The sequence below is a fragment of the Pezoporus flaviventris genome, unplaced genomic scaffold (assembly GCF_033815535.1).
Source record: "Pezoporus flaviventris isolate CSIRO_AGI_PZ_B2104156 unplaced genomic scaffold, CSIRO_AGI_Pfla_v1 ptg000078l, whole genome shotgun sequence".
Taxonomy (NCBI): Eukaryota; Metazoa; Chordata; class Aves; order Psittaciformes; family Psittacidae; genus Pezoporus; species Pezoporus flaviventris.
The window spans coordinates 19,118,735-19,139,660 of NW_026892626.1; the positions used below are offsets into that span (position 1 = coordinate 19,118,735).

At 54.8% G+C, this 20,926-nt stretch overlaps 1 protein-coding gene across 1 annotated transcript; it reads right to left on the reverse strand.

Moving 5' to 3' along the window:
* Window positions 1-9,260: 9,260 nt before the first annotated feature.
* On the reverse strand, window positions 9,261-20,752 carry SCNN1G (sodium channel epithelial 1 subunit gamma). Its single transcript, XM_061474269.1, has 13 exons — window positions 20,642-20,752; window positions 20,188-20,509; window positions 19,119-19,413; window positions 18,520-18,713; window positions 17,555-17,658; window positions 16,957-17,120; window positions 14,021-14,119; window positions 12,721-12,838; window positions 12,251-12,329; window positions 12,115-12,172; window positions 11,709-11,770; window positions 11,435-11,510; window positions 9,261-11,022 (listed from the first exon to the last, which is right to left on the reverse strand). Exons 1-13 carry the CDS (start codon window positions 20,670-20,672, stop codon window positions 10,633-10,635), a joined length of 1,992 nt encoding a protein of 663 aa, XP_061330253.1. The 5' UTR covers window positions 20,673-20,752; the 3' UTR covers window positions 9,261-10,632.
* Window positions 20,753-20,926: the final 174 nt, after the last annotated feature.

A 20,926-nucleotide genomic window follows, 5' to 3' on the forward strand; every position in this document is an offset into this window, starting at 1 on the left:
GGCCCCACCCACCCCGGTCCGGGCCCGCCCGCTGGCCCCGCCCGCCGCGGCTCTCCCGGGCCTCCCGGAGCATCTCCGGTCACCCCCGGAGTGGATCCGTTCTGCCGTGGCCCGGCCCCGCTCCCCGAGGGCTGAGGCTCCGGTGCCCTGGGCTCCGGCAAGGGGAAGGGCGGTGGGAATGGATGGGCTCAGGGAAGGAGGTGGCCACGGAGCTGCTGCGAGGGCTGGAGCGGCTCTGCTCGGGAGCCAGGCTGAGAGAGCTGGGCTGGGGCAGCCTGGAGAAGGGAAGGCTCCTGAAGGGGAGACCTGAGAGCGGCTCCAGTGCCTGAAGGGGCTGCAGGAAACCTGGAGAGGGGCTTGGGACAAGGGATGTAGGGACAGGCCAAGGGGAATGGCTTTAACCTGCCCGAGGGGAGACTGAGATGAGCTCTTAGGCAGAAGCTCTTCCCTGTGAGGGTGCTGAGGCGCTGGCACAGGGTGCCCAGAGAAGCTGTGGCTGCCCCATCCCTGGCAGTGTTCAAGGCCAGGTTGGACACAGGGGCTTGGAGCAAGCTGCTCCAGTGGAAGGGGTCCCTGCCCGTGGCAGGGGTTGGAGCTGGAGGAGCTTTAAGGTCCCTTCCAACCCAGACCAGTCTGGGAGATCTCATACAAGAGCACAGCCATGTAAAGTGAGTTTCTTGCCCTGGTTTGAGATGCCACAGGCGTCAGGACATCCCCTCGTGGCTTTTGCTTTCCTCGCTCCAACCATGCCCACAACCAGCCTTTGGCCCAGGCCAAGGCACTGCGGGTGAGCTGCACAAGTGTCTTTAAAGAGGTTTAGAAGCCTTTTTAAGAAGATCTTAGAATCCATTTTTAAAAGACCTCCTTTCCCTTTCCCTCCACTGGGGCCAGCTCTGTGCGTGTGCAGGATCCCTGAGCCCAGCAGTGCTCTACAGCCACAGCCTAGAGGTAAAGAGCATCTTGAGTGACTGTGGGAGATGTTAACTCCTCACAACAGAGCAGTAAATGGGTCTGACCCTCCTGGGGACCATAAATCACCGCAGAGCAGCACAGCATTGTGAGAGGTCACGATTGCCTCTCATTAAGAAATGTCCTCGCAGGTTCTCGTTCAATCAGGACTGGGTCAGACTTTCCCAAACGTCCCCTGGTGCCGTTGATTGGGAACAAAAGGGATTTTTGTTGTTAAACCTCCTGCCACTCTGCCAGGACTGGAATCTGGGATTGTGTTCAAGCGGCGCTTGCAGGTGGAGCTAGAACAAACAGGTTGGATGGCGAGTACCAGGACTCACCCGGTTCCCAACCCCTGTCCTGTCAAAATAATCACCCTCCATCGCTGCTTCTTTCCCCAGAGAACAATGTCTGCCACCAGCACTGAAAAATAGAGCTGAAAATAGAGCAGGCTGCGTTTGTTTGCGGTGTGAAACATCAGCTGTGAAGCCAAATGACCTTGAGTCAGGCTCGGCTCTGTGTTGTCTCCCTTGCCTCATGAGAAAGTTTATTTCATAAGCAAAACCCTCCTGCTAAAAATACAGCTGAACAACCCGGGGGGAAGCTCTCCTGCCGCCCAGGCATTGTGCTGCAGCCGGGCTGTTGGGCGCCGCTGCCAGCAGCCAAATACAGCTGAGATCCTATGAATGGCACCACCGGGCTGACCCGTGGTGTTCCCAAAACAGCGGCTGGTCCTGCATGGCTCTGCTGAAAGGGAAACGCTTTACTGGTGGCCAGAGCGGGTACAGGCAGCCTGAAAAGGTTTCTGGGATGGTTTTTAGACCTGTACATAAAGATGAAGAGGTTCTTGTGCCAGAGCCCAGGGCAGAGATCCAGAGACAGCTCTGTAGGGAGGAAATCACCCCAAAATCACAGTTCAGGTCACTGGAAAACCCCTTTGACTCATTCATATGTGGCTCTGTGTGAATCTGCATTGCTCGTGGGTGAATGATGCCCTTTGGTGGTGCGGGAGGTGAGGGGTCACCCTTCGGTGCTCAGGGATTTGGGAAGCCTCTTTGGGCTCCAGAAATAGGAGCGGTGCCCATGGCTCTGTACCTGGTGTTCCCTACCTGTGCCCTGCGCGTCCCTTCTCCCAGCCTGGGCAGCCATGACGGGCACGATGGCACTGCCCATGCACGCGCTCACGGCACCGACGTGCAGCAGGAGCTGCCAGACCTTACGTGCTCGGAATGAGTCACGGCTGCAGCCGCTTCCCGTCGGACGGCTCCGGGTGTGCGGGCAGCGCTCCTGCCAACCGGCACCGGGAGGAGGGCGCCCGTCCCACGGGCACTGCTTGTCCCGCGGCCATCGCTCGCCCTGCGCTGGTGGGGCCGTGTCTGTCCCCATGGGCATCGCGCACCCCATGCTGGCGCTCTGCTTGGTGCTCTCCCCTGGCAGCGGGGAGGCTGCTCCTGCCGCAGGAAGCCGGGCATCACCCCTTCCCTTGCAGGGTGCAGACAGGCTCCTTCAGCACTTTAATTGCCCGGTTTATTGGGTGCGCTTTCAGAAACATGCTGTCCCTAAACAAAATAGAGTAATTTAGTTGTGACCAGTAAAATCACAGTCGAACGATAGCGAGCATCTCACCAGCCAACCTGCTCTGGTAACCGCTGCATATAAAACCTTTTTAAGTGACCTCTGTTTGCGTTACAAAGATCAGGCAGTAAAACCAAGGCTGGTTTTGTTTTACAAGCAGCAGCAGAGGGAAGCGGCCCCCCCGGCCGGTTCTGGCACTGCATAGTCCATGGCTTTGGAGTGAGGGGCTTGGTGGGTGCCTGGGCTCATGGTGCTGGGTGCAGATACCACCTCTGTGAGCTGCTGGCTCCGGAATGGGAAGGATGGGGTAAACCCCAGCTTGGGGACAGTCCCACAGTGCTCTCAGCCTGAGCACTAATGACCCTGGTGACTGGACCCGGACTCATCCCACTGGGCTGTGCTCCTCTCAGGGGGAGAAACCAGGAGGATGCTCTTGGCGTGGGGCTGTGATTTGTCACAGATGGGGTTTCCCCAGACCCACTCCCTCACTAATTGATGTGACAGGGAATCAGCTGCACTCCTTTGCCTTTTCTGACGTAGAAGTTTATGGGAAAAAAGAGCCTCCGGCCATGACTGCAACGTCCAAAGACGTGGTGAAAGATGGGCTCTGGCCCCGGGATGCTCCGGCACAGGCCGGGGAGCGCCAGCGCGGCGCCAGCCCAGACGGAGCATCATAAAGATCCCCGCGGGCCGGGGCTTTATGGCCCTCCCCCATGTTCTGGGGGAAATGTGAAATATTTTGTGCCCGGTGAGTTTTTATAAGGCGGCCAGGAGCGGGGATGATTGCCCCGTGTGATCAGCCAGGGGAACAGCTTGTCCCTTCCCGGACTCGTTATGTAAACTTGGGTGAGAAGGTCTTAAAACACAAGCGGGGAAGGTTCTGAGCGAGACGCGTTGTGAAAACACTGTGATTCACTGCGGGTCCGGCCAGCACCTGCCTCCAGCCACCCTGTGCGTGATCGCGCCTCCACCGGGGCCGCGGCGCGCTTTAAACCCAGGTGGATGGGTTTGATGAAAGCAGGCGTTTGTCCATCTCTAGAACCAGATTTGGACAAAGTGCATGAGTGGAAGGAGGCCGCAGGGATCCCGTCTCAGCGTGCGGTGGAGCTGGGCTGGCTCTCAGGTGGGCAGGAGGTGCCAGGCCGGCGGTGGCACCGCTTGGCCCGGCAGAAGCTTCTCTGGTGAAGGTCCTCCTGCGCCTCGTGTCCTGCCGCTGCCAAGCAGGCAGGGCAGCGGGCACGGGGCTGGGCAGCGCAGGGCACGCTGAGCAGGGCTGGGGATGCAGCTCCCACCCAGCTCCTTCTGGAAGGGAAACTGAGGCAGGAGCCTGAGACTGGGGTAGACGAGGCGGTGCGGGAGCGCGACAGCCAAGTGCTGAAGCACAGGGATGACGCCAGGGAGGACCCAGTGCCAGAGCATGCTGCCTGCGGCCCCGAGGCCGGGTGTTTCCCTGCTTGTACCTCGGGCTGTGTTGCAACCAGGCCTGGACCTGCCGGGTCAGTGCCCGGAGCCTGCGGCTGCTCCCGCCTGGGCCCAAGGGACGAGCCCCGGTGCGGTGTGTCCTGCCGGGGCAGGAACCCGCCGTGCGGCGTTCCCACCCGTGCCGCAGGGACAGAGCCCCTGCCTGCAGCCGCTGCCACCCGGCTCCCGGGGCTGCGGTGTCCTCAGCACCCGCTGCTCCGGAGGCAGGTGAACGGGATGCGGGAGAAGAGCCTTGGCTTTGGGATGAAAGGGGACAGATGGAGGAGATGTCATCAACCCCCCCAAGGGAAACGGTGCCCCAGCACAGGGAAAAGCTGCTCTGAGCCTGCGGTTGTGCAACCGTGCCGCTGGCTCAGGAGCACGGAGCGTGCTGGGCGTGCGGTGCTGACGGGGCACAGCAGCACCCGTTTGGGAGCGCCCAGGGGCCGGTGCCCGGTGACTGAGCACAGCCCGGGGTGCGTGGGGCTGGCTCGGTGGGTTCGGGCTGTCACCCATCGTTCACCCACCAGCGCTGCCCTCGCAGCGTGGGGCACCGAGCCACCGGCTTGGTGGGGCACAGGAGGTGCTGTGAGCAGGGTTATCCCCGTGCTGGTGGAGGTGTGAGGAGTCGGTGGTGACTGCACCTCCCGGTCCGTCCTGTTTGCAGGGAGATGCTGGCGCTGGGATTAGCGCCGGGGCCGTGTCACAGCATGTCACTGCGGGTGCTGCAATCCTGGGTTAACCTTTGACTCAGCTTGTCTGAAACCTGCAGCACTGCCAGGGCCCGGCCTGTGCTCGGGATGCTCCTGGAAGGAGCCTCCGCATCCCCATGGGATGGTGGGGGTGGCTGAGACCTGGTATCCGTGGTGGGGAATTCTGGCAGTGTTCAAGGCCAGGTTGGACACAGGGGCTTGGAGCAAGCTGCTCCAGTGGAAGGTGTCCCTGCCCGTGGCAGGGGCTGGCGCTGGAGGAGCTTTAAGATCCATTCCAACCCAAGCCAGGCTGGGATTCTGTGGATTGCCCCAGAGCAATTGAGTGATGGTGCTCACCAATGTGGGACCAAAGGAGCAGGAGCTGCCACAGCCCTGGGAGCCCCTTGCTGAGTGCCTGGAGGAGACACTTCCCAGTGCCAATGGTCATGGAGCTGGGTCACCTGCCTGGAGGTGAGGGTGAAATGGAAGCACCCTCAATGTCCGGCCTCCCAGGGCTGCATCTGATTGCAGGGCTCAGGTGGGGGCTCAGAGCCTGAACGGGTTTTCCATAGGCATGTGCTGGAGACAACCTTCCCCAGCCCAGCCCCATTTACATTAATGAGGCATTTAGCTCCCAAACCTGTTTGTGGACCACTGGATGTCTCCAGTGTGGAAGGGGGCCCAGGCAGCCCTTAACCCCCTCGATGCTGCCCAGGTGGGAGCAGCTTTGGGCAGCTTTAAGCAGCCATCTCCTTGCTCCGAGGGGCTGCAGTCACCATCCAGGCTGACATCCCGGGGCTGTGGCAACGATGGGGCTGGGGACAGCGGTGCCTTGGATGACTGGGATTGGGATGGGGCCAGGCTGTGTCTCAGATGCATTTTCCAAGGAATCTGTGGCTTACTGTTCATTGTGGCACTCAGGGCAGGTTGGCTGGGAGGTTGGATGCTCCCTTTTTTCTCTGGGTTTCCAGGTGTAAACTCAGCCTGACCGGGAAACCTCCCATCCTTCCCACATTTATCTCTCCTGTTTCGAGTCACTTCCATGTGGCTGCTCCTGCAGAGTCAGGGGGAAGTCTTGTTTTCCACCAGGAGAAGCCTTTGCCCAGCAGTTTTGGCCCTCGGAAACACTGGAGCAGCAAGTCCTGCTGCTGGAGGTGGTGCTGCCTCTGCCCCTGCTCCTCTCACTGTGCAGGTGTTGGTGCAGTGCAGCTGGGAGCACTGGGGTTGCTGCTGGATCTGTGTGCTTCCACCACAGCTCGGACAAACCAAGCTCCAAGCTCCTCGGGGCAGGATGAGCCCCTGCAGCCTTTAAGTGCTCTGGGGTAGGTCAGGACAGTAACTGCAGAAATAGGCACCCACAAAGCAAAAGGCCCGAGCTCTCTGGGTTCGGGTTGGGTCAGGAGGGTTGCTTTGAGGATGGATCTGGTCCGTGCCCCTGAACGCTGTCACAGGGCAGCTGTGCATTAGCTGAGAGGAAGCAGGTCCTGGCTCCGGCCAGCAGGCTCTGTGACGCCGTGCATGGAGGTGTCTGCGCCAGCAGGACCCGGCAGGCTCCGGGCCCTTTCACACCCATTTCTGTCTGGGCATCCCCCAGTGGATTCCTGCAAAGCTTCCTCCTCATCATCCCCTTCCCCAGCAGCTCCTCCATCACCTGCAACCTCCTGCTGCGGCTGGGAGCTGCAGAGGAGCACAGGTACAGGAGCAGGGGCAGGCACAGGCATAGGTACATGCACAGGCACAGGCACAGGCAGCCTTTCACTGTGAGTCACCAGCTCCTGGTGCTGCAGGGTTGTTCCAACACCTCTCCCTAGGGTGTCCTTCACCCGGTGCCTGCGATGCTGCCTCTGCCTTTGCAGCGTGTTCAGGTACCGCATGAAGCCAAAGCCTGGGGCTGTGGGGCTGGGGCCATCGTCACCCCCACTGGGACCCCTGAGCTCCCCGGGCTCCCACCAGTGCCCTGGAATGCTGTCCCATGGGAAGAGCTTCCCACCCCACCCCAGCAGCAGCGGTGGAAGGGACATCACCTCCACAAGCTTTACAGCCTCTTGTTCCCATAAAGCCCAAGCTGGTTTACTCAAACGCTTTCAGCCTATGATGTTCAGCGTGTGTCAGAGCTGATCCTCGCACCGTCCCGGGCAGTGCTCCGTGTTTAAGATGACTCAGCAGCTCAGTGGAGCTCAGTCTGAAATTTGGGATGAAGTAATCCCTTTCTGGAGCTGCTCCACGGCTTCCTGCTTCCCAGGGATCATTCATCCGAGGAGCAAAGGTGCTGCGTGCCCTGAGCAGTAAATGCACCTCCAGAAAACCTGGGCTTTTCCAAAGAGCTTAAAGTGAGTGTTTGTGCCAAAAGGTGCCTGGACACATCCTGTGTTATCCACCAGTGAGGCCTCACAGGCACACTGCGGGGAGCATGATGCTGCAGCAGCCTTGCTCCCAGTCACATGGACTCAGTCATTGGGTACAAGGTTTGACCAATCCATGCTGCAGGACTGGCACCACTCAGTTTATTTTTAAGGCCTGTTTTGCTCTGGGAAGCCTTTGGCACAGGGTGCCCAGAGAAGCTGTGGCTGCCCCATCCCTGGCAGTGTTCAAGGCCAGGTTGGACACAGGGGCTTGGAGCAAGCTGCTCTAGTGGAAGGGGTCCCTGCCCGTGGCAGGGGCTGGAACTGGATGAGCTTTAAGGTCCCTTCCAGCCCAACCCAGTCTGGGATCCTGTGGTTCTAAGCCTTTCTAAAAGGACCACGTCACTGCAAGGCTTCACCTTCTCAGGTACCCCAGAGAAAGCACTGGGAGCCAGCCTGCAGCGCCTGCAGGCACAGCTCCAGGCTGCGATGCTCTCGGAAGCACCAGCGACAAGAGGCCCATTCTGAGCTGTGCTGCAGGGCCCGGTGCAGTGATGCTCCAGCAGCAGCTGCAGGAGGTTCCCATGATTAGCACCTACCGATATAACACAGCCCTTGGTGCTGGGGGGATGTTGGGAGGGAATGGAGTCACTCGAGCTGCTGGAGAGGAAGAGGAGCCTCTGTGAGAGGGAATAGTGCTAGGGAAGGAGCCATGCTGTGCAGTGCCAGCAGTGAGCAGAGCTCCTGCAGCCTCTCTTGGTACTGCCTGCGGTGTGTGAAGCGAACAGAGCTGGTGCTGCACACAGGTACAGGCGAGGACTGGACCTGTGCTATGTGAACAGAGCTGGTGCTGCACACACAGGTACAGGCGAGGACTGGACCTGTGCTATGTGAACAGAGCTGGTGCTGCACACACAGGTACAGGCGAGGACTGGACCCGTGCTATGTGAACAGAGCTGGTGCTGCACACACAGGTACAGGCGAGGACTGGACCTGTGCTATGTGAACAGAGCTGGTGCTGCACACAGGTACAGGTGAGGACTGGACCCGTGCTATGTGAACAGAGCTGGTGCTGCACACACAGGTACAGGCGAGGACTGGACCTGTGCTATGTGAACAGAGCTGGTGCTGCACACACAGGTACAGGCAAGGACTGGACCTGTGCTATGTGAACAGAGCTGGTGCTGCACACAGGTACAGGTGAGGACTGGACCTGTGCTATGTGAACAGAGCTGGTGCTGCACACACAGGTACAGGTGAGGACTGGACCTGTGCTATGTGAACAGAGCTGGTGCTGCACACAGGTACAGGCGAGGACTGGACCTGTGCTATGTGAACAGAGCTGGTGCTGCACACAGGTACAGGTGAGGACTGGACCCGTGCTATGTGAACAGAGCTGGTGCTGCACACACAGGTACAGGCGAGGACTGGACCTGTGCTATGTGAACAGAGCTGGTGCTGCACACACAGGTACAGGCGAGGACTGGACCTGTGCTATGGTGTCACTGCAGTGTTTTGCTTTGCTTTTTCTTAGGGAGGTTTTCCCCCTCTCGGTGTCCTTAGAGGCTGTGCTTTGTAGAACTGGAGTCAAAGCTGGCCCCAGCAGCCCCTGGGAGCTGGTCCTTACCCAGGTGTGGCTGAGTCAAAGCAGCTCCTATAGAAAGATGCAACAAAGTGGTAAGGAAGGCACTGTAAGGTGTTATGTAGCTCTGAAGGTTGCTGTTATTTCCATCACTGCTGTAGCCAGGATGGCTCATGCTGGTTACGTGAAGGTGTGCATGTGTTTGCACAGGCTCTTCAGTCTTCTTCTAGGTCTGTTCTGCCATTCTTGCAAGTGGGGCAAGCCTGGTGTAATGGGGATGGTTGATGTTTGATGTTGCACTAGAGGTGATGAGCTGAGCAGGGTTTACTCCAAACACCTCACCTTCCTGCACTAGAGAAGGGGCTCTGGGGCAGAGCAAACACGCTTCTCTCTTCTCCTGAGGTCTCCAAAGGACCACCTGGAGAAGACCTGTCTGGGGACAGTGGTTTTGGTCACCTTGGTGGTGAATGCTGTGTTCCAAAAGGCATTTTCATTGTGTTCCTGAGCCAGGTGGAGCAATGTGCTGCAGCACAGCCCCACCTCTGCAGACAGGCCTGGGGACCTGGCCAGGCTGCTCAGGGCAAGTCCTGCATCTCCTTGCTGTCTGTGGATAAACTTGTCTATTGCTGACTTTAAAACACCAACAAAACAGCAAAGCAATTATTCAAAAATATATCTTTATTTTTTTTACTTTATCAGCTATTTAAATAACTCAGTTAAAATATCTTTTATTGCACATCAAAGAACCTTTCTGGATTCTATATAAGCTTATACAGAGAGAGCAAAAGAGGCTTTCTTACACTCACACACGCACACACGCGCTCTGAATCATTCTTGCTCTACAAACCCCAAAGCAGCCAACCCAGTGTAGGCTATGCTCATCCTCAACACCTATAGTGTGCTCTAGACAGCTAAGAATTGGCTATGGCAGGAAGGAGCTGTGTGCAGGACTGGCAGCAAGTAGAAGGGTGCTGTGGCTGTGTACCCCGGGGGTCTCCCCACAGCCATGTGGGTGCAGGCAGTGGGCTCTGGAAGTTGCCTGGCTCAGTGCACAGGAGGCAGAATGTGGGTGTTGATGCAGCACTGTGGAGTGGAGCAGGTGTAGGCCAGCGGACGATGTACCATGGGCAGATGGATCCTTCAGCCTCCTCCTGCTGTGCGTGGAGCCCAGGGCAGCTCTGGGGCGCTGAAGTGGGTGTCAGTGCTGGGGTGTTTGTGCTGGGGCTCAGGAGGAAGAGCAGCAGCTCCTTTTGAGCCTGCTGGGAAATCACGTGTGGCTGAGGCTGCCCAATGAGTTCCTTTGAGACTGTAATGGCAGCTTGGGTGATGTGGAACCAAACAGGGTATGCAGTTTGTTGCTGTGATCCAAATTAGATTTCATGCTCTTTCAGAGGATTCTTTTGGGCTGACTTAGGTTCTCCTGCTCAAGCTGTGTAATGACTTGCTCTACAAGGACATCTATGGCTTTCTTAACTTTTCATCTCGGAATAAATTGCTCCTCAGGCCACCTCATCAAAATGCAACTTGAGAGCTTTCCTTTTATCCTTTTTGTGCTCTTACCAAACAGTCATGCCCCTTCCTGCAAATGTCATGCTGCATTCCTGAAAGCCCTGGGCTTTTCCCACAAGTCAAGCAACACAGCAGAGAGCAATTAGTGCTAATACTCAATATGGCACCAGTCTTCTGCTGTGGAGCTATTCCTGCCCATACAAGGGGGTGTGTTCAGTTGGTTGCTAATGATAATAATGCCTCTGTCTGGCAAGACATCCCAGCTCAGTGCCACATCCTGCTCCAGCCATCTCTTGCAATGATTAACTTGAGAACTGATGTTGAAGTTCCTAATGTCCCCGAGCCCTTGGCTTTTGTGTCTGAGCTTTGCTCAGAGAAGCTTTGACTGCAAGTTCAATCCCTGAATAAGGGTCTGACCCGAAAGGCCTTCAGTGCTCATTTGGGTATGTGCCTTTTGCCCCTGGACACATGGGTCCAGCACCCACCTCTTCTTCTGGCACCTGGGTGGGTGGGTAAATAAGGGTCAGTGCTGGCCAAGCTCTAGTGTGTCGGGCAGCTGCTCCGTGAAGGCAGTCTCTAGCCGCAAAGTGCTGTAGTTGGGGGGGGGAGTCCTGGGCAGGGGGCTCTCCGGGGGCAGCGGCAGGCGCAGGGCGGTGTTGAAGGTGGGCAGGTCCTCATCGATGCAGACTGGGTTGTCGTGGCCCTGCCTCTCCAGGTCTCCGGCCTGCGGGGGCTTGCCCGGCCGCTCCCGTTGCCGGTTGTTCCACCACTTCTTTGCCTTTTGCCACTGGCGCCGCATCACGATGGAAAGCGAATCGATGAAGAAGACCTCGATGATCTCAATGACACACACGACCGAGCAGCTCATCCAAAGGCCCAGCTGGCCTCCGAAGTTGGAAAGAAGAATGACGAGCTGGAAGAGAAGAGAGCACAAGGTTATGGGTTCCTGTGGGTGCCAGGTCCACGTTCATGGCACTGTTATGGTGTGTGGTGGGTCTGTGCTGAGCTGGGGCACCTGGAGCTTGCTGAGCACTGCTGAACGTGGAGAGCCCTTCCTCTGCTGCCTGGTTATCGTCTCCCGCTCTGCTCTGGTAGGAGCTCAGTGCTACACATACCATGGGCAGCCCACCCCAGTGCAGGGCTTGGGACTGGTCAGTTGGAAAAACAGCCCCATATAAAAGAGTTGTGAAGGGCAGGACCTGGCACATCATCCAGGCAGTTTCCTGTCCCTGCAGGATGGGACAACTCCCCTGGCCAAATGAAAGCTTCCAGCCTGCCTGAGGGAGGAAGAGCCACATCTCCCTGTGGGTGAGTAGGGAACTCACCGTGTTAGCAGGATTCTCCGAAATGAATCTCTCATTCAGGTCTTTGTAAAACACCATGAGGTTCGCGAGGTCTGTCCTGAGAGAAGCAAAAGGCAGGTTGAGGGTTTAGTAAAACAATAACATGAAACATACTGAAAAACTATGCAAATAACCAGTTGGACCAGTAGGGCTGGGCCGCTCTAAGGGAGCTTTTTTCCCAATTGCCATCATTAGGGCTGCTGAGATTGTATCTGAGCTTGAGGTGCAAGCTAGAAACACATACAGAGAAACCTACTTGTTCAGCTTCTTGTTGATTTTTTGCCCTTTGTCCCAAGAGAGAACTCGAAGCATCCAGTCCTGGGGAAAAGACAGAAAAAACTGTTATAGGTGTGTGTGCTTGTGCAGAAACCCCCTGGTAAGGAAGCTCAGGCTCAGCACCTCCACGGACCAGTGTGGGTGCCAGGACTGAATGCGTGCCATGGGTCCCTGAGGGGATCTCCCTACCCACAAGCCAAACCTCGGTTTAATGGTGAACCCCTGGAGCGAAGCCCTGACCTGGACACTATAGACTGAGCCTCTGGGAGGAGCAGCACTGAAGGGCTAATGAACACCCCAGGGGCCCCCAGCTTCCGCTGAAGCTCTGGGTTTGTAAAAGCCTTGCTGTGCCACGTGCTGTCACCACACTGTGATTAGGAACTCACCTCTGACACGGTGGATGGCCACTGGGCGATGCTGGTGGTAAGCGCCCACTCCTTGAAGCTGGGGAGAGATGCAGGCTGTCAGATGGGAGCTCAGCTCTCGCCAGGCATTTTAGCCCTGGTCATGGGCAGGACTTACCTGCAGGCATCTTTGCAGATTTGCTGGCAGCCCAGTTGCTCCTTCACAAACTTCTCGTGCAGCTTGTAGTAGCAGTACACTGCAAGAAGGGAGCAGGATATGCGGATGAGAAGCCAGAAAGAAAAGCTACCTGTGCTGGAGTGGAGCTTCTGGGGTGGAGGTGTCCTTTGTGGCCATCACCTCTGTGGCGAGAATAAAAAGATTTACCCTGTAAATATTGCAAAATACCCTGAGAAGTAGTTGTCACTTGCTACAGGCATGAACAATCGCCTCACCAGGTCAAGTGTGGTGTACACAAATGACAAGCAATTAGGACAACTGTCAGGAACAAGTCAATCTAAACAAGAGCACCAGTCTCAGGCTCTGGTACAGGGTCTGAAGTGGGCTGAGGTGGTGCTGGGTGCAGGCAGGGCTGGGCTGTGGTGTTATGGCTGGCAGCTGAGGCACGTGTGGTGTGTTTGAATACTTACTCCAGTTGGGGTTCTTCTTGTAGTTGCAGTACTCTGCCCCAGCGGGTAAGGGCTGAGCGTACTGGGCACAGCCACATGAGTCCACCATCGCCTTCTGAAAGCAGGAGTGCAGGCAAATCTGGTGGAGATAAACCAAGGGCTGCTGTGCCTCTGCAGTGCCAAGGCCCAGGCTGTGTCCACCTAAAACCATCCGCTGTTTATGCCAGTAGTGTTAAAGTGGGAGCCCCACTTCCCTGGGCCTTAAGGCTCTGTTGCTAGCGAATACAAATACAGGCAGAAAGTGCTGTGGAGGGTGTAGGCTCTAGTGCAAGAAATGAGTATGCTCCTCTCTGAGGGGGGCTCTGAGAGTGCCCCCACTTGCCCTACAGCCATCAAGAGCTTCAGCTGGTGCAGTTGCTCTTTGCACAGCCAAGGAGGTTTTTTGTCTGCTGTGGCATGTGGTCCATGAATCAACAACTAGGTGTGGGAAGTGACTCACTGGTGAAAATGCTCACAGCTTTGACCAAATTGTGCTGGTGCCTATTTAGAGACCTGGAGTTTTAAGGATTATTGGGCAGCAGTCAGTGTTTTGAGCTAAAACTCTTAACGGGTTGGAACAAGCAGGAACTGAGCTTGTCTTTTTGAAATCCCAGTCAAGCCTTTTGGTCCCAGTCCCAGCTCTCCTGAGCACTGAGTTTCAGTGAAGTACTGTTATTAAAACTTGAGATAATGTCTGTGATGCTAACTGGCAATACATCACAGCAGCTTTCAGGTATAATACCCCATAAACCAAAACCCATTCTAGGCACAGGCTTTGCAGCAGGCAGCAGCTGATATAATTACAATTCTTCAAGTGGAGAGTGCTACAACAACTGACACCCTCCAGGAGGACCCAATTACAGAAACCATGCAAAATTAGTGGAAACTTACTCTGCAAACAAACATCCTGCTATCTGGATACTGATTAGATGGTATCTGTTACTCTTGAGAGTCCTAAAGGTCACAATTTCTGGCTTCAAGGGTTACTAAGCTGCAACATTTACTTGGCCAATATTTTCCAGTCTCACATTGCTTGAAAATTGCCTAATGAGCTCATGTTCTTTCTTTATCTAGCAGGGTGCCTAAGGGAACTTCAAACATCAACCACTTAGGAATAAAACTTGGATTCTAAAAAGTGCTGTGGTATTTTACATCAGTGGTTAAGGGCAGTGACCCCACGCCTGCACTGCTCACAATGTCAGATCCTGAACTCCAGAATATCAGAAAGCTTTTTATGAAGGTAGTTTTCAAGCAATTGACAAAACAAATGCAACAGATGTACCTGGAGTGAGTAGCTCTTGTTGTAGAGGTTTTCTACTGGAATATCAGCCCCAGTCTCCGTGCAGTCACTGTAGGGTTTGCTCAGCTTCCGAGACCGAGTCTGAGAACCAGGAAAGAACAACCCTTGGTTATGGAGTTCAGCGAAACCACAGGATTTAGTGGCTGTTCATCACAATTCTGAAACCAAGTGATGGGGCAGGTCTGAGCAGCACCTTCAGCTTTTGCCATCTCAAATGATTTGTCAGTCACTTGTCAGAATACGGGCTGTTTTGCTTGTAATTCCCATTTCCCAAAACACAGTTCTGGCTGAGTTATCTGCTGCCTTCACTGAAAACCTCTGCAGGAATGCTGAGGTGCCATAATCACAGCAGTGAGGCTCTTTCAAAGCAGAGTTATTCATATGTATGTTTTCTGTCATTGCTAAGTCCTAGAGGCATAGTTTATCCTGATGTGTTTGTGTTTTGAGGGAAGGGGGCTGTTGGTTGGGTTTTGTTTTCTTTCCTTTGAAACCCACCTTCCCAGGCTGCTGTTGCCCTGGCTGCTCCTGTTCCATGGCTAAAAGAGCACTTTAGGCTCTGTGAGTGCTCAACAGCACCTCTCCAAAACGTCTCTAAATCAAATGTTTGCATCACCTTCAGGACTTTTTCCAGGTACTGCTTTGACCCTTCCTCTCTGATAAAGGCCAACACCTTTTCCTGTTCTGCAATCTCTGCCCAGACAGAGAGCTCTGAAATGCCAAGTGCCTGCGAGGTCTGATGAAACCAGGCTGGGAGCCCTCAAATTCACAAGAGCTGATTTAGGCTGCACCAATGCTTCCTGCAGCCTGCCTCACCTCAGCTTGGAACCCTTCTTATCTTCCTGCGGTAATTATTCACTTCATAACAAAGAAAGTGGCCTGAAACCACGAGAAATGACACCCATTTAAGGATCCATTCACCTATCTTTCCCTATAGAGTTTAAAATTAGGGGCTGAACCTAAAAAGGATCAGTTCAGTAGGAACCTGAGAAAAGCCTGCTTACCTTCAGGCACTGACTATGCATCTGCAGGTTACTGAGGTCAAACCTGATGGCTAATTACCACTTCTGTCTGCAGCTCTAAAGGAGCTGACATGCATGGTACAAGTCAGATCCTTCAGAAAGGTGCTCAAATCTCTTTGGAGTGGACACAGAAGCATGTGGTTTCAGTATTAGGGATGGATTACTTCTGAAAACTGAATGAAACCAGCTTTTAATATGCTTTTAACTTCCACAGACAACCTAGTGCCAGCAACCTGCCTCAGCATCTTCCACCAGATGACAGATCCTTTGTATAGAACTTTTCTGTTGTAGCTTGTACTCCTATAAGAGCTTACTTATTCATTCAGTTACTGAAATAATTTCCAAACTAAATATTTAACTAAAGTACCGAAACTCCTACCAAGCAATGCCTTGTTTGCATTCCAGACATCTTTTTTGGAGGAGGTGGGGGGGGGCGGTAAGTCCCAGTACACAGCAGAAATACAGGAGCGATAACCTGGACACTGACATTTGCATTTGGGAAACATGGATTGCCATGTTCAAGCCTATAGTGAGCAGCGCTGTGTGCGGTACTTTGCTGTGTCCTCCTTTGTGTACCCAGAATGTGGGTACAAGGACTGGTCCAGCACCTTAGTGGGGCAGCCCTGTCCTGACAATCATGACTCCCTCTTGGATGGCTCTGGAGTAATCACAGCTATTTGTTTTGAGTCCAGAAGCTGTGCCCAGCTTCTCTCCTGGCTGTTATGTTAGGATGCAATTGCATCACTTCCTCATGCCAAATCTTTTAAACACAGCCACTGAGATACGTTCAGTTTTGGTTTTTATTCTATATGCAACAGTCCAAATGTACCATGCCAGGAAAATGTTGCATTAACTACTGAGGCTCTGCCTGCAGTGACCGTCTCCTGTACGGTGTAAGAGCGACAAAGGAAACAGTCTTGTGAGACTGCCTCCTTTACACCATCCTGGCTCCAATACCTCCTAGTCACTTTATTTCCCAGGTAGCATTTATCCCGCTGGTCAGACCAAGGGATTGCAGCCCGGTTTTCCAGACAGCTGGAAGATAGTGAACTATTTGCAAACTTAAAAACCATCAGCCCTGTTCTCAATGTCTTTTCTTATGCAGGAACCAGCTCGACCTGGCACACCCAGCCGGGACAGATAAGGGCTGACTGATGGACCCGACCCACCATCAGGGAAGAGAAGGCAGAACTAAACTGCTCACTTAACGGCCATCCAGATGAAAGGGGAAGGTCTGGCTGGCCAGATGACTCTGCTTTCACTTCTCTGCCATGGAAAGCAGCCCCTTGGGTCAAATGCCCTGTCTGCACTACACTAATAGGGGAAATTTGGAGCTGCAGCTCCCCCTGCCCTCACTGGAATGCTTCACTAAGCTGGCAAAGGCAGAGTCACTGCCCACGAGGCACTTTTACAGCTGGGATAGCAAGAAGCCCACAGAATAGCTACAGGGGTTGTACTGCAGACCTGACCCTAAGGCAGGTTCCCCACAGCTCCAACTCTTTCCCTTCCTCCCCAGAGCCTGCGTGGGATGCGAACTCGGCTGCTGACTGCCAAAGCACAACGAGGCACTTAACACGTTTCTGTGGTTGTGGATTTTGCTGTGAAAACAAAACAAAAAAATCCCCTGGAAAGGGAAGGGGTAGAAGAGGAGGAGAACAAACAAAATCCCCGTGGCTGGTTGGCTTAGAGAGACCTGATTTTCCAACAGTCTCTATGCAAAGGGAAAACTTTGTTCTGAAAAGTGCTATCACAGGATTTTCCTCGGGGCACTTCAGCTGCTCAAGTGTGAGGTGTCAGAGCCTTCCAGCTGCTGGCCATGTTCAAACATCATCAATTGGTTCATATTTACACCTGTCTGAAGGCAAAGGGGCAAAAGGACATGGGACTGCTGTCACTCACAAAGTGCATCCCAATGGAGGTGGCCGCTGCAGTCTCAATTTCTGTGCCGATGTCTTCAATGAAGGGATATTCATTCTGGTCATGGACGATGATCTTGGCTCCTGTGGATGTCACCAGGAAGGGGTTGTAGTCTGCTTCATCTATATACAGAACAACCTGCAGTCCTGAAGAACAGAGGCAAGGCAGGAGCAGAGTTACACCAGAAGCCAGAGCCACTTTTCTGAGCAGGGAGAGCTGCCTTAAATAGAACTGTAACAGCCAAGCAGAGCTTTTACAATGCTAGACTGAGACCCTTGCAGCAAGCACCGTCCCTCTGTGGCCCCAAGGCCAGTGAACAAGCTGTGTCTCCGTAGAAGGTGGCTGAAACTTACTTTAAAAAGTTATATAACCGGGAAGGTGTAATTCCCAATGGAAAACATTAGTGATGCAATGATATTATCTTTGTATTCTCTGGCAATGGTTTGCACTAGTTCAAACAAGCATTTCCCCAATCTGCTTGCACATCTAGAGCCAACACATCAATCACTCTCCAGTGGGATCCAGTTCACTGAACCACTGTTATCTAACAGCAGCTCTCAGCCTCTGGTCGGTCTCTTACCGTACTCGCTGCCGCCCGTGGAGGTGCTCAGCACCGTCCCGTTTTCTCCGCTGTTGAAGGTGTAGCAATTCCCATGCAGGGGGTGATGGAAGCGAGTGAAGTGCCTGCAAGAAATCAAGTGTTGTCACATTGCCCTCGGCAGTTTTCACTGTCTGCGGGAGCAAGTCAGCAGATCTGGGCTCTGCTTTGGCAGAGATGTGGCAGGACAGGATGTTTCCCTTTTTTTGTTGGTGGTGATTTATTTTGCTGAAAAGTGTGGGTCCTTTTCCCAGTACCTTGAAACTACATGGAAATATGATCTGGTTTAATAGCACCAGGAACTGAAACGTTCAGGAGGTTGCTGTGTGGGAGTAGGGGCTGAGAGGGTGGGGAAGTGGATTTACAGCACTAGGAAGAAGGTGGTGGTGGAAGGGACACAGTCCTCTGTCATTCAGCAGCCAAGGGTCTAAAGGATCTTGGCTTTCAGAAGAGCTGCTGCACAGGGGAGCTGATTCAAACACATTCATGTCTGTCCTCTGAGCATCCCCTCCCACTCAAGCAAACGTCTTCATTCCAAGAAAAAACCTTTTGCCTTTGTGCAATTACAGACACATACAGAATGCCCTCAGCAGCGAGTGGTACAGGGCAGCTTGCTCCTGGCAGTAGGAAAACCACAAAGCCAGGTACAAGTGTAGTCTGAGCCCCATAACTGTACAGGGAAACTGCTCCTGCCGGCACACACAACTGCACTGCCACCAACATAAAGAGGGAGATTTGATTCTGCCAAACCCCACAGGTTTATATGAAATGTGGACAGCAGAACACGAGGGATGAAAGAGCATAATTAAAGCTGATGAAGACACGAATGTTGGCTTTCATTTGGAAATGGCTCCTGCTGGGATTCAACGAACACCAAATATTCAATTCCTACATACTATGTACTTGGAAATAAGCTGTTAAGCTGGAGGGATGTTCTGTGCACTGACCTTTTGTCACAAGATAGGCCATCAAAGAAACATGTCAGTAGAAGGTCATCAGCAGAATAACTCAATTTTTCTTTAGTCTCCAGGGGAATTTGTGCCATGATGTTCATGTAATGCAGCTTGTACCATTCCTGGATGGCATTAACACCAGAACTGAATGTATACAGTGCACACTCACTGCTGTTGTTTGCATCGCACTGATAATTACAAAGGGGAAAAAGTGTTTCAGGTGAAATGAAATCAAGTGTTCCACAAAGTATGGGTGACCCCCAGCAATGCACACACAGAGTCAGAGTGGCACCAAGGGGACAAGGGGGCAGCAAAGACCTTTCATTCAGGGCTAAATGATAGGATCAAATGTTTCAGGCCCAAAGGAAAGGTCACAGGAAGCACTAAGTCTATTTGGGCAGACTTCAGGAAGGTTCTCTTCCAGGGAGCTGAATCTGCAGGCAGCCACGGAGGCCTGGGCAGAAGAGCAGCTGGAGGGTTACTCACTATAAAGCCACCTAAGGAGGCAATAAAACTGGCCGAGGGACACCAACCCAAAACACCCCTTTGCTGCCCCACAGGGAACTGGCTGGCCAAGGAAGAGTGACACTCACCAGCTGAAAGCCGATGATATCATTTGAATCCCCGGAGTTCACGATGGATGAATCCTTGTGAAAGACACTGCCCTCTATTTTCCTCTTCTGGCCACTGTGAAAGTCAGTCGCCGTCTTAGAGAAGTCCTCAAACTTCAGCAGAGGGATCTGCTGGAAGAAGTCGCTCCCTGAGCTGTTCCACTCATCCACCGACCGGCGCACCTTGGATTTGCCCTCCGAAAATCCGTAGAAAGTCTCCAAAGCCTTTTTTGTCTCTTTGTCCAGCTCAGATAAATAGTCTTTCATGGCACTGTACCTGCATTGGAGACAACACGGTAAGAAGTGACATCCCATCTCACCTCACCCACTGCACTACGCATCCTATCACTTGGGACAAGACTGTGCCACAGACTCACACTGATCTCTCACCACCCCATCGATCCACATCAGAGCAGGCACAGCTCTGAGAAGGACCACAAAAACCAAAGCAGAGACTAAGCTACAGTGAGAGCGCTCACAGACTCCCAAGCTCCCTGGAGGTTGTGTCAGCAAGCCTGAGGAGGCAAAGCATGTGGGAACAAGGTTTCTGCCTTTGTGCCAAGAGGCACTGGGGGCTGGGCCACCCACAGGGCCAGGCAGGGCAGCTGGGAGCAGAAAAGAGTTGATGTAAAGTGTAATATGGCAGAAGAAAAAGTATTGCTGATGGATAATGTCAAAGCATCCTATGGGGTAAGGAAGAGGCAACGTAAGAGTGACAGACATTCCTTTTCCATTATTCAGGAGATGCCGTTGTTTGTAATCCTGAAACCTGGGTCCTGGAAAGATGGGGATTTGAAGAGAACCAGGGAGCCGAGCAGAAACTGTCTGGAGCTGAGACTAAATCGACTGAGTCCACTTGAGCAGTCAGGGTGCGAGTGTAACCCACACGTGCGGGAAGAGCATCGGCACAGAGGTGGATGTGGTACTCAAAAGTGCCACAGAGGGGAACCCGGGCAGGCACGACTGCGGAGCGCAGCCCAGAGGAGGTTTGGCCATGGGCTGAGAGGATGCCCAGCGGCGGGGCTCACCCTCCCCGGGACCCCGAGCTTACTTGTAGGGGTTGATGTTGCAGATGGTGACGGCGGGGAAGGGCAGCTTCTGGAACTGGACGGTGACGGACACCGAGGCGCTGTAGTAGTTCATGAGGAGCTCCGCGCATTGCCAGAGGATGAGCCCCACGGCGCTGAGGGTGAGCAGGATCCAGAGGAAGCGGCGCAGGCGGCCGCGGGACACCACGATGCGGCGGCAGCCGTGCGTGTTGGTGTTGAGGCAGTACCACCGCATCAGCTCGCTCAGCGTCGGCGCCTGCGGGCCCCGCACCGGCAGCGTCCGCTTGATCCGTGCCGTGATCTTCTTCCCGGGGGCCATGGCAGCTGCGGGACACGGACCGGGCCGCTGAGCGCGCGGGGGCAACGGGACTCCGGCCCCGCCAGCACCGACCCCGCGCTGACAGCGCCCCGCCCCGCTGCGAGCCCCCGAGGCAGCCCCCGCCCGCCGCGCCTCACCTCGGCCGCCCTCGGGGCCCGGTGGGGCCATGCTGCGCTCCCGGCCCCGGCGCCACTGCCGATGGGACGGCGGCCGCCCGCCGCGGCACCTACCCCGCGCGGCCCCGCCCCGCCGCGGCCCGGCCCTCCCCGCCACAGCCACCGCCGCCCCGCTCCGCGGCCGCGCAGCGCCGCCACACGGCGGGGGCCGGGGGCGCGGCGGGGCCGGGCGGGCAGCGCCGGGCAGGGCCCCGCAGCGAGCGGCAGCGGCCGACGGGACCCCGCGGGGAGGGGCAGTGCCGGGGG

Coding starts and splice junctions, on each gene's coding strand:
- SCNN1G (XM_061474269.1), bottom strand. CDS start 20,672: ATGGCCCCACCGGGCCCCGAGGGCGGCCGAG. Junction 20,510..20,641: donor GGGCCCCGAGGGCGGCCGAG/GTGAGGCGCGGC, acceptor CGTGTCCCGCAG/CTGCCATGGCCCCCGGGAAG. Junction 12,173..12,250: donor ATCTGCAAAGATGCCTGCAG/GTAAGTCCTGCC, acceptor ATCTCTCCCCAG/CTTCAAGGAGTGGGCGCTTA.